A 12,500-nucleotide genomic window follows, 5' to 3' on the forward strand; every position below is an offset into this window, starting at 1 on the left:
TCAGGCCGGTCAGGCCTAACACTCTGACCGCCTCCCTGTTTCTGCGCTCACTGTCCACTTTATCAGCTCCGCTGACCGTTCAGTTCCACTCTGTAGTTCTACAGTTACAGACTGTAGTCCATCTGTTTCTCTGATACTCTGTTACCCTGTTCTTCAGTGGTCAGGACCCCCATGGACCCCCACAGAGCAGGTACTGTGTGGGTGGGGGATCATTCTCAGCAGTAACACTGGTGTGTTAGTGTGTGTTGTGCTGGCATGAGTGGATCAGACACAGCAGTGCTGCTGGAGTTTTTAAACCCTGTGTCCACTCACTGTCCACTCTATTAGACACTCCTATCTTGTCGGTCCACCTTGTAGATGGAAAGTCAGGGATGACAGCTCATCTGCTGCTGCCCAGTTTGTGTTGGTCACTATTTTAAACCGCGGCTGTGTTTGTGGTGCTGAGTAACTCACAAATGCAAATGGTCACACACACAGATACTCAGCCCCCTGCAGGCGGTGCCTCCTCTGCAGCGCCCTTCAGCCTCTACCAGCCCATTACAGCCAATTAGGAGCCTCCAGCTTCTGCTGAAACACAACACACCCTCCACCTTTCCCTCCCTCTCTCCTTCCTTTCTTTCTGTCTCTCTTTCTCTGCTCTAGCTCATTACTGGCATATTGTATAAATTACCAAATGCCACAATAGGTTAATTAAAAATGATTTCCCCAAGGAAGAAACACACACACACACACACACACACACACACACACACACACACACACACACACACACACACACTTTCTCTCTATTATACACACAATCCTGCGCACACACCCCCACACAACCTATCCGATTCAATCCATCTCTTCCATGTACCGAAGGCATAAATACAATTCTGAAGCATTTAGCCACAGTGTGAGTTTTAGCCGCAGAGCTGCGTTCCGCTAAACCGGGAATTTCCAACACCCGACTAAAAAACACAAAGAAACCCTCCTCAGCTGGGAAGTCTTACAGGAAGGTGTTCTTAACCTTGAGTTTAGCATCGTATGTCATATTATCGGTAATAAAACGTTTGTTTTTTTGTAATTTTTACTCCATTTTCGCCCAGGTTTAGTTGTGCCGCTAGCTAGCACTTCCTCAGTCCCGCTGTTCACACTGCGTTTCAACCAGTTCATGATGAACACCTGGAACTGGACGAACCGCTAGTGGTTAAAGCAACTGTAGTAAAGCCAACTCTCCAGCCTTTTAAACGAGACCATACACCAGCCAATCAGGTCCTTGCTCCGCCTCCTAATTTCACCAACAACACATGGCAAAAAAGAAATAAATAAAAAAATAAAACTGACGGAGCCGAGGGTCTTTACAGCCCCTCCCTCAAAAAAGCTTTAGTGTACTACACACAAATCACAACCACTGCAAACGTGCTACAGAAATTTACTGGGCCTACCAGTAAATTAGAGATTATAGATTAGATTTCTCTATTTGAGTTTCAGACCAGAGAACTGACCGGCGCAGTAGCTGGATGAATCTATAACACTGACCGTACAACAAAAAGTAAATAAAGACCATAAATGTTAAATATCACTAACATTGGATGGCTAGCTTGTTGCTGACTGCATTTGATTTCTTGAGGCGTCCACGTTCTTTTCACACTTTGTAGCTCAAATGCGTGGAGGTCAAAAGTTTATTAGCTGTTTATTAGTATTAGCTGCAGTGTGTGTGAGTATCAGCTGCAGTGTGTGTGAGTATCAGCTGCAGTGTGTGTGAGTGTCAGCTGCAGTGTGTGTGAGTATTAGCTGCAGTGTGTGTGAGTATTAGCTGCAGTGTGTGTGAGTGTGTATCAGCTGCAGTGTGTGTGAGTATCAGTGTGTGAGTATCAGCTGCAGTGTGTGTGTGTGAGTATCAGCTGCAGTGTGTGTGAGTATCAGTGTGTGAGTATCAGCTGCAGTGTGTGTGAGTATTAGCTGCAGTGTGTGTGAGTATCAGCTGCAGTGTGTGTGAGTATCTGTGAGTATCAGCTGCAGTGTGTGTGAGTATTAGCTGCAGTGTGTGTGAGTGTGTATCAGCTGCAGTGTGTGTGAGTATCAGTGTGTGAGTATCAGCTGCAGTGTGTGTGTGTGAGTATCAGCTGCAGTGTGTGTGAGTATCAGTGTGTGAGTATCAGCTGCAGTGTGTGTGAGTATCAGCTGCAGAGTGTGTGAGTATCAGCTGCAGTGTGTGTGAGTATCAGCTGCAGTGTGTGTGAGTATCAGCTGCAGTGTGTGTGAGTATTAGCTGCAGTGTGTGTGAGTGTCAGCTGCAGTGTGTGTGAGTATTAGCTGCAGTGTGTGTGAGTATCAGCTGCAGTGTGTGTGAGTATCAGCTGCAGTGTGTGAGAGTATTAGCTGCAGTGTGTGTGTGTATTAGCTGCAGTGTGTGTGAGTGTCAGCTGCAGTGTGTGTGAGTATTAGCTGCAGTGTGTGTGAGTATCAGCTGCAGTGTGTGTGAGTATCAGCTGCAGTGTGTGTGAGTATTAGCTGCAGTGTGTGTGAGTATCAGCTGCAGTGTGTGTGAGTATCAGCTGCAGTGTGTGTGTGTATTAGCTGCAGTGTGTGTATCAGCTGCAGTGTGTGTGAGTATTAGCTGCAGTGTGTGTATCAGCTGCAGTGTGTGTGAGTATTAGCTGCAGTGTGTGTATTAGCTGCAGTGTGTGTGTGTGTATCAGCTGCAGTGTGTGTGAGTATCAGCTGCAGTGTGTGTGAGTATTAGCTGCAGTGTGTGTATCAGCTGCAGTGTGTGTGAGTATTAGCTGCAGTGTGTGTATTAGCTGCAGTGTGTGTGTGTGTATCAGCTGCAGTGTGTGTGAGTATCAGCTGCAGTGTGTGTGAGTATTAGCTGCAGTGTGTGTGTGTATCAGCTGCAGTGTGTGTGAGTATCAGCTGCAGTGTGTGTGTGTGTGTATCAGCTGCAGTGTGTGTGTGAGTATCAGCTGCAGTGTGTGTGAGTATCAGCTGCAGTGTGTGTGAGTATCAGCTGCAGTGTGTGTGTGTGTATCAGCTGCAGTGTGTGTGTATTAGCTGCAGTGTGTGTGAGTATCAGCTGCAGTGTGTGTGTGTGTATCAGCTGCAGTGTGTGTGTGTGTATCAGCTGCAGTGTGTGTGTGTGTGTATCAGCTGCAGTGTGTGTGAGTATCAGCTGCAGTGTGTGTGTGTATCAGCTGCACTGTGTGTGAGTATCAGCTGCAGTGTGTGTGTGTGTGTATCAGCTGCAGTGTGTGTGAGTATTAGCTGCAGTGTGTGTATCAGCTGCAGTGTGTGTGTATCAGCTGCAGTGTGTGTGTGAGTATCAGCTGCAGTGTGTGTGAGTATCAGCTGCAGTGTGTGTGTGTCAGCTGCAGTGTGTGTGAGTGTATCAGCTGCAGTGTGTGTGAGTATCAGCTGCAGTGTGTGTGAGTATCAGCTGCAGTGTGTGTGTGTATCAGCTGCAGTGTGTGTGAGTATCAGCTGCAGTGTGTGTGAGTATCAGCTGCAGTGTGTGTGTGTATCAGCTGCAGTGTGTGTGAGTATCAGCTGCAGTGTGTGTGTGAGTATCAGCTGCAGTGTGTGTGTGAGTATCAGCTGCAGTGTGTGTGAGTATCAGCTGCAGTGTGTGTGTGAGTATCAGCTGCAGTGTGTGTGTGTATCAGCTGCAGTGTGTGTGAGTATCAGCTGCAGTGTGTGTGAGTATCAGCTGCAGTGTGTGTGTGTATCAGCTGCAGTGTGTGTGTGTGTATCAGCTGCAGTGTGTGTGTGTATCAGCTGCAGTGTGTGTGAGTATCAGCTGCAGTGTGTGTGAGTATCAGCTGCAGTGTGTGTGTGTGTATCAGCTGCAGTGTGTGTGTGTGTATCAGCTGCAGTGTGTGTGTGAGTATCAGCTGCAGTGTGTGTGTGAGTATCAGCTGCAGTGTGTGTGAGTATCAGCTGCAGTGTGTGTGTGAGTATCAGCTGCAGTGTGTGTGAGTATCAGCTGCAGTGTGTGTGAGTATCAGCTGCAGTGTGTTTTAGTGGTAACAGTGTTCAGGAAATACAGACACCCAACAACTGCTTGAGGTTTCAAATTCCTGTCGTCAGTATAAAGATACGTAATTATCAACTACATTAAAAATACATTAAAAACACATTCAGCCCGGAGACGGGGGCGTAATGACAAACTGTTGGTGCATCTGCGGCTCACATAAACCCCAGACTGTTTAATTACAGGTGAGACGGGATTTCCTGTTTACTGTCAGCCTGCGGGCACTAACACACCCATTCACACACACACAGGCTCACTTTTACACCATCATATATCTACACATGCGTATAGATGCTAATGCTTTGACTTTTCTAATATACAACAGTTTTTAATTCCACGTTATATCAACAGCATAACATTGAAAGAGAGAAGAGCCGATTCTCTGAAAACGTTCACGTGAATTCAGAGAGTTGCGTTAGTATTTGGTGCTGCTTTAATGAGCTGGCACGCACTCCACAAAGTTGTGCAGAAGCCTCTGACGAGCAGATCGAACCCACCCGAGAGTCGTCTGAACACGAATTTCAGTGGAAGGGGGCCATCTGACCTTTTAGTACAAAGGCCTTAACATGGTCAATGTCATGAATCCGACTGAATTTGAATAGAGATCTAGACACAGAGCAAAATCAGGACTTCTTCTCCCATTATTTCTTCTCCTGCTACGGCAGGTTGGCGAAAACTGCCCAACACATCACAGGTACCCATTTACCCACCCCTGCCTGGGCAGAGCGAGGAACACCATCAAGGACGTTTCCCATCCTAACCATGGACTTTTTACCCTCCTCCCATCTGGCAGCCTCTGCTCCCGATCCAGCAGCTCAGGAAGAGCTTCTTTCCTGAGGCTGTGACCCTGCTGACCTCCACTGTACTGACTACACTGGTACTGTACTTCATGTCCTCGTACTACTGCACTATTCATACCTGCACAGTCAGTTACCAGACAGACAGACAGACAGACAGACAGGCAGACAGACAGATAGATAGATAGATAGATAGATAGATAGATAGATAGATAGATAGATAGACAAAGAGATAGAGACAGACAGATAGATAGAAAGACAGACAGACAGACAGATAGATAGATAGATAGATAGACAAAGAGATAGAGACAGACAGATAGATAGAAAGACAGACAGATAGATAGATACATAGATAGATAGATAGATAGATAGACAAAGAGATAGAGACAGACAGATAGATAGAAAGACAGACAGACAGACAGATAGATAGATACATAGATAGATAGATAGATATATCGATCTAATCTAATCTAATTTTACTTCTAATAACTTTTCTTTGTTTTCAATTTTTCAAAATTCTGTCTTTTTTTCCAGGACTAAATATATCATATATCGATATGTCATATGTAACATATCGTCACTGTCCCGAGAAAAAAACATCTCCATTTTTGCTGATTTTTGTTTTCTGTATCATTTGAAATGGAAATTTAACGACGAATGGACCAATAGAAATGCTCCAAAATATCCTGGAATTAAAACTCTTCAAATTGGTAGTAAAATAAACTGTTTTTGCACCTCTACTGTAAAACTACCATTTTGAGAAAAAAAAAAATAAATATATATATATATATATTACCCATCTCCAAGCCTCTCCTCCTCGAGGAAGCCCAGTATTATATGTAGTTAAAAAGCAGCTCCTGGTTTGACCAATCAGTGCTCAGTAAATTGAGCTCATGATGTAATTGATGATATTAACGAGTCTCTGTGGCGGCTGTGAAGGTGTCCAGGAAAAATATGGACCCGAGAAATTCTGGTTACTTCTTATTGTTTTTCTGTTTATTTGAATTATGAATACGACTTTATTCTAATGTATATTTTGATAAACTCACTGCTGAGGTCAACTGTTCAAACATTCGCTTAGACGCCTGAAACTTTCACACAGTATATATATATACATTTTATTCTGTTTTTCTACAATTAATGTTTATTTTTATGATCTGTGTTTTTATTTAAATTCACACGTTTCCTGTTTACTGTCTATTTAATGTTATTGCTACACCATGTGGGTCTGAGAGTAACTCAGTTTAGTGTATGTCCTGTACGTATTGTCGTATTGACCATAAACTTGACTTGACTTGAGCTATATATACATATATCGTCGCTGTCCAAAGAGAAACAAATGTATATGAATAATAATAATAATAATAATAATAATAATAATAAAAATAATAATAATAATAATATACCCTGCATGTTTTCACTTTGCTTGTGCAGGTTAGTCCTGTTTTTCTCTGGTTTTACTACAAAGTCAGAACCTTCTTCTGCAGAATATTTACGCTATACAGACAGACAGACAGACAGACAGACAGACAGACAGACGCCGCGCTCACCTATGATGTAGTAATCGTGGAGGTTTTTGAACTCGTGGCCCCACAGGTTCGGCGAAAACTCTTGGAACTTGATGGTGAAGCGCATGTCTGCGTTCGGCCGGTCGCAGGTCAGCAACAGGTTAGGAGGGCCCATCACTTCACACCTGTAGGAGAAGCAGTCCTGAATCTCTCTCTGCTCTGTGTAACACACAGGCTGACTACCATGTTTACAATAACTAGTGCATGAAATGACGTCTCTTTACTTCCTCACAATTTATGAATGGATGAACGGGCGACAGGCGGCTGCAGACAGGTGGGCCGGCTTGCTAGCTTTTGGTTATGCCGGGTTAGCTTTAGTATGGTGCTAACTCCATGTCTCAGTCATCACTGACTCGCCTCAAACTGTGAAGCCTTGCTCCGTGATCTTAATAGACTTGATAATGTGGCTTCTGATTCATAAGTAAGTCTATTTAGGTGGACACAGACAAAAATATGGACACATTTCAAGATAAATGCTCCGTTAGTCCATGTTTATACACTCACTGGCCACTTTATTAGTAAGTGCTAGTAAAAGGCTGGACCCCCTTTCGCCTTCAGAACTGTCTTAATTCTTCGTGGCAGACTTTCAACAAGGTGTTGGAAACGTTCCTCAGAGATTCTGGTTGGTTATTTGAGTTCCTGTTGTCTTTCTATCATCTGGAACCAGTCTGCCCGTTCTCCTCTGACCTCTCACATCAACAAGGCGTTTTCGTCCACACAACTGACCGCTCACTGGATGTTTCCTCTTTTTCGGACCGTTCTCTGTAAACCCTAGAGATGGTTGTGTGTGAAAATCCCAGCAGATCAGCAGTTTCTGAAATACTCAGACCAGCCCGTCTGGCACCAACAACCACGCCACGTTCAAAGCCCCTTAAATCCCCTTTCTTCCCCGTTCTGATGCTCGGTCTGCACTTCAGCAAGTCGTCTTGACCACCTCTACATGCGTAAATGCACTGAGTTGCAGCCGTGTGATTGGCTGATCAGCTATTTGTGTTAACAAGCAACTGAACAAGGTAGCTGTTTCTAATAAAGTGGCCGGTGAGTGTAGATTACAGTGTGTCAAAAACCACATCATCAAGACTATTAGAGCTACTGAACGCTGCAGTGTTTGAGGCGAGTCTGTGATGATAGACATGCAGTTAGCACCATGATAATTAGTGTTGTATAAGCTTCCATTACTGGAAGTATATTAACCTTATTTTTTCCATCTTCACTCTCATTTAATCTAATCGTTCATATTTCAATATGTTATTAAATATGATAATCCAGGAACTCCCACAAACCTGTCGGCCTGTTCGCGTGTGGACACCAGGTACAGTTTGTAGTACTCGTATTCCGAGGTGGAGCGCGGGCCGGCTGGAGCGGACGCCGGACACACCAGGTCCAACCGGTCACCGATCTGAGGGTAAAGCACATAGCCCCTCTCATCCCCAAACCTGCACACAAACACAGACACAGACATTAGGAACTGAATCCTGGTCCAAGCCCTCCATGAGCGAGCCAGAGGTGACAGTGGTGAGGAAAAACCCCTAGGAGTAAGAGGAAGAACCCTCGAGAGGAACCCAGGCCCAAGGGAGGAACCCGTCCTCCTCTGCTCGACCCCGGATGAAGAGATATTGACTTAACTAATGAGATTTTAACTCAAAAATGTGTTGGGTGTTTCGTCTGGTCAGAGGAATGAAGACAAGGAAAGTTGGTGGTGGAATGAGGAAGTCCAGGAGAGTATTCAGAAGAAGGAAGCTAAGAAACAGTGGGATAACCAGAGAGATGAAGGAAGTAGGCAGGAGTACTGTGAGGCTGGTCGCATAGCAAAAAGAATGGTGGCAAAGGCAAAGGCTTAGGCCTATGATGAGCTGTATGAGAGGCTGGACAGTAAAGAAGGAGTAAAGGACTTGTATCGTTTGGCTAAACAGAGAGATAGAGCTGGGAAGGATGTACAGCAGGTTAGGCTGATAAAGGATAGAGAGGGAAATGTACTAGTGAGTGAACAGAGAGTGTTGAGTAGATGGAAGGAGTACTTTGAAGAACTAATGAATGAGGAAAACGAGAGAGAGAGGAGGACAACGGGGGGAGAGATGGTGGATCAGGAAGTGCAGAGAATTAGTAAGGTGGAAGTGAGGGCAGCTTTAAAAAGGATGAAGAATGGAAAGGCAGTTGGTCCAGATGACAGACCTGTGGAGGTGTGGAGATGTTTAGGAGAGAAGGCAGTAGACTTTTTAACCAGGTTGTTTAACCAAATCCTGGAGAGTGAGAGGATGCCTGATGAGTGGAGAAGCAGTGCACTGGTCCCCACTTTTAAGAACAAGGGTGATGTGCAGAGCTGCAGTAACTACAGAGGTATAAAGTTGATGAGCCACACCATGAAGGTATGGGAAAGAGTTGTTGAAGCAAGGCTGAGGCGAGAGGTTCAGATCAGTGAGCAGCAGTTTGGTTTCATGCCCAGAAAGAGTAACACAGATGCAATTTTTGCGTTGAGAGTGTTGGTAGAGAAGTACAGAGAAGGTCAGAAGGAGCTGCATTGTGTCTTTGTGGATCTAGAGAAGGCAGATGATAGGGTGCCAAGACAGGAACTGTGGTACTGTATGAAGAAGTCAGGTGTAGCTGAAAAGTATGTTAGGGTGGTGCAGGACATGTATGAGGAAAGTGAGACAGTGGTGAGGTGTGCAGTTGGAGTGACAAATGATTTCAAGGTGAAGGTGGGGTTACATCAGGGATCAGCTTTGAGCCCCTTTTTGTTTGCAATGGTGATGGACAGATTGACAGATGAGGTCAGGCAGGAGGTTCCATGAACCATGATGTTTGCAGATGACATTGTAATCTGTGGTGAGAGTCGAGAGCAGGTGGAAGAGAATCTGGAGAGGTGGAGGTTTGCACTGGAGAGGAGAGGAATGAAGGTCAGTAGAGAAAAGACGGAATACATGTGTGTGAATGAGAGGGAGGCAGGTGGAAAGGTGAAGATGCAAGGAGTAGAGGTCGTAAAGGTGGATGACTTCAAATATCTTGGGTCAACCATCCAGAGCAATGGACAGTGTAGAAAAGAGGTGAAGAAGAGGGTGCAGGCAGGATGGAGTGGGTGGAGACGGGTGTCAGGGCTGGTGTGTGACAGAAGGATAGCAGCAAGAGTGAAAGGGAAGGTTTACAAGACAGCAGTGCGTCCTGCTATGATGTCTGGTTTGGAGACTGTGGCTCTGTCTAAAAGACAGGAGGCTGAGCTGGAGGTGGCGGAGATGAAGAGGAAGAGGAATAGTGGATATATTGGGCAAAGAATGTTGGAGATGGAGCTGCCGGGTAGAAGGAGAAGAGGTAGACCTCAGAGAAGGTTTATGGATGTAGTGAAGGTGGACATGGAGATGGTTGGTGTAAAAGTAGAGGAGGCAGTGGATAGGGCAAGATGGAGGCAGATGATCCGCTGTGGCGACCCCTAAAGGGAGCAGCCGAAAGAAGAAGAAGAAGAGGAATGAGATTTTAACAAAGAAGATACAACAAAGAAGCTTAGATCTTAGAACATCTTTCAGAAATATTCTGATTAATCCAGGAGGAAGTGATGTAAAGTTAGAACCATCTCATAGGTTCTCTGTCAAAGTGCCAGATGCTGTGACTTCACTTTATTCTGCTGATTTATTTTGCTTATTTTGCCATATTAGTTTGCTTGCATCTTTATTATTATTATTGCAGTATGCAGCCAGCTTTTTATTCGAATTTCGCCGTTCCACCTTAAACGGTGCGGCTTCAGGCACCAGAAAGTGCCTGCCGTGCCATTTAAGGTGGAACTGGAAAACTCGAACAAGAAGCCGGCCAATAGGAGCTCCAGCTCCGTCCTTCTCACTGTGTTTAGGGGGTTTATTTTATTTCTATGTGTGTTTAATTAGATGTTACTCACACACTGATGGATTTGCTGATGTGTGTGTTTGTGTTTCTCTCGCTAAACTCGGTGCAGACTGAATGCTCTCCTGCTGGTCTTGATGGCTAATTGGCACCATCAGTTATTAAAGCAGTAGAAGCTCCCGAGAGCAGCAGTGCAGCCTGGATTAATCCGAGTCTAATGGTTATTAAAAATCAAATGTGGTGTAAATGGGTGGAGTAATGAGGAAGCTGTGGCTGATTTAATCCCGAGACTCTTTGTCTCTCAGTACGAGTGAATCTGTTCCCAAGCGGAGCTTGACCTCCCCAATATGGCGGACGCTCAGACGTATCAGATAAAGGACAAATGGCAATGGAGCATCTAGGTATGGATATGTATCTATATATCTATATAGCTCAACTTTACTACAAGGGCTTGTTTACATGGTACAATCGCGCTGTCCTACTGAACACGTGCTCCACTGGCCTGAAGCCACTTCTGTGGGTGTAAATCTGCGGTTCTCGGCTCTGCGGTCGGACCTGCTCACTCGCTCGGCTGCATCTACCTAAGAACCACAAAGAAAACCATCCTGATTGGATCATTCTGGGCGTGATGGCTCTGTTAAACGAAAATGAACTAAAGATTACAGATATGCCTCCAGAAGTCACTGCACCTTCTCTGACAAGGCCCTGGAGCTTCTCCACTGTCTGAGCAGAAATGATCACTTTTCACTCTGTCTGTCTTAATCGGGGCACATCTGAAGACCAACTGATCTCCATAAAAACCCAATCCTGACTCCAACTCTCCAAAAACGACAGAAAGAGAAAAGAAAACAGAGTGAAAATCAGATGGCGAAAAAGAGAGGGCGAGAAAGAGAGAGTAAGGGCGGTTTCCATGGAAACGGCGATTGACAGTCTGATATTTGCGCGTGTGTGTGAGTTTGACAGCCAGCTGGGTTTGAAGCCAGGTTTGCCCTTTTATTCCTGCAGCTTTTTTTTTCTTCTTTCGTTTTTAACCCACGCACAAACACACACGCCCTTCGGTCCCTGCCGGTGTGTGTGCGATGTAAATGAGTGTGTACATTGCACAGACAGCAGGACTGTTATTCAGTCGAATCAGAGTAAATCACTGTGGCCAAAGCACAAATAATTTGACAAACAATACGGTCGTACCAAAAGAAAAAAAATCAATAATCATTTTCTGCACTCAGTGAAGGGGCTGATGAAGTCCTTGAGTCCTCTCTCTTTCTGATTAGAGATGGACAGAGCTGTATTTAGCCGTTCTTAGATATCTGGGTAGGAAGTTCATTTCTTGGGAAAAGAAAGTTTATATCACAATACCTACATTTAGAGTCGGTTATTCATTCAGTCTAATGAGAAACTGTAGAACAGACTCGGTTTATATCACAATACCTACATTTAGAACCGGTTATTCATTCAGTCTAATGAGAAACTGTAGAACAGACTCGGTTTATATCACAATACCTACATTTAGAGTCGGTTATTCATTCAGCCTAATGAGAAACTGTAGAACGGACTCGGTTTATATCACAATACCTACATTTAGAGTCGGTTATTCATTCAGTCTAATGAGAAACTGTAGAACGGACTCGGTTTATATCACAATACCTACATTTAGAGTCGGTTATTCATTCAGTCTAATGAGAAACTGTAGAACGGACTCGGTTTATATCACAATACCTACATTTAGAGTCGGTTATTCATTCAGTCTAATGAGAAACTGTAGAACAGACTCGGTTTATATCACAATACCTACATTTAGAGCCGGTTATTCATTCAGTCTAATGAGAAACTGTAGAACGGACTCGGTTTATATCACAATACCTACATTTAGAGCCGGTTATTCATTCAGTCTAATGAGAAACTGTAGAACGGACTCGGTTTATATCACAATACCTACATTTAGAGTCGGTTATTCATTCAGTCTAATGAGAAACTGTAGAACGGACTCGGTTTATATCACAATACCTACATTTAGAGCCGGTTATTCATTCAGCCTAATGAGAAACTGTAGAACGGACTCGGTTTATATCACAATACCTACATTTAGAGTCGGTTATTCATTCAGTCTAATGAGAAACTGTAGAACGGACTCGGTTTATATCACAATACCTACATTTAGAGCCGGTTATTCATTCAGCCTAATGAGAAACTGTAGAACGGACTCGGTTTATATCACAATACCTACATTTAGAGCCGGTTATTCATTCAGCCTAATGAGAAACTGTAGAACGGACTCGGTTTATATCACAATACCTACAT

The 12,500-nt window shown here is 44.3% G+C and overlaps 1 protein-coding gene across 1 annotated transcript in view; it reads right to left on the reverse strand.

Annotated features, from left to right (window-relative positions):
- efnb3a (ephrin-B3a) overlaps positions 1-12,500 on the reverse strand; it is an 86,417-nt gene that overhangs the window by 33,008 nt on the left and 40,909 nt on the right. The window contains exons 2-3 of the mRNA XM_017723931.2: positions 7,661-7,813; positions 6,360-6,502 (exon numbers count right to left, since the gene is read on the reverse strand). Of these exons, the coding sequence (XP_017579420.1) occupies positions 6,360-6,502; positions 7,661-7,813 (296 nt within the window). The remainder of the gene's footprint in view (positions 1-6,359; positions 6,503-7,660; positions 7,814-12,500) is intronic.

This window comes from Pygocentrus nattereri, chromosome 18 (genome assembly GCF_015220715.1).
Source record: "Pygocentrus nattereri isolate fPygNat1 chromosome 18, fPygNat1.pri, whole genome shotgun sequence".
NCBI lineage: Eukaryota > Metazoa > Chordata > Actinopteri > Characiformes > Serrasalmidae > Pygocentrus > Pygocentrus nattereri.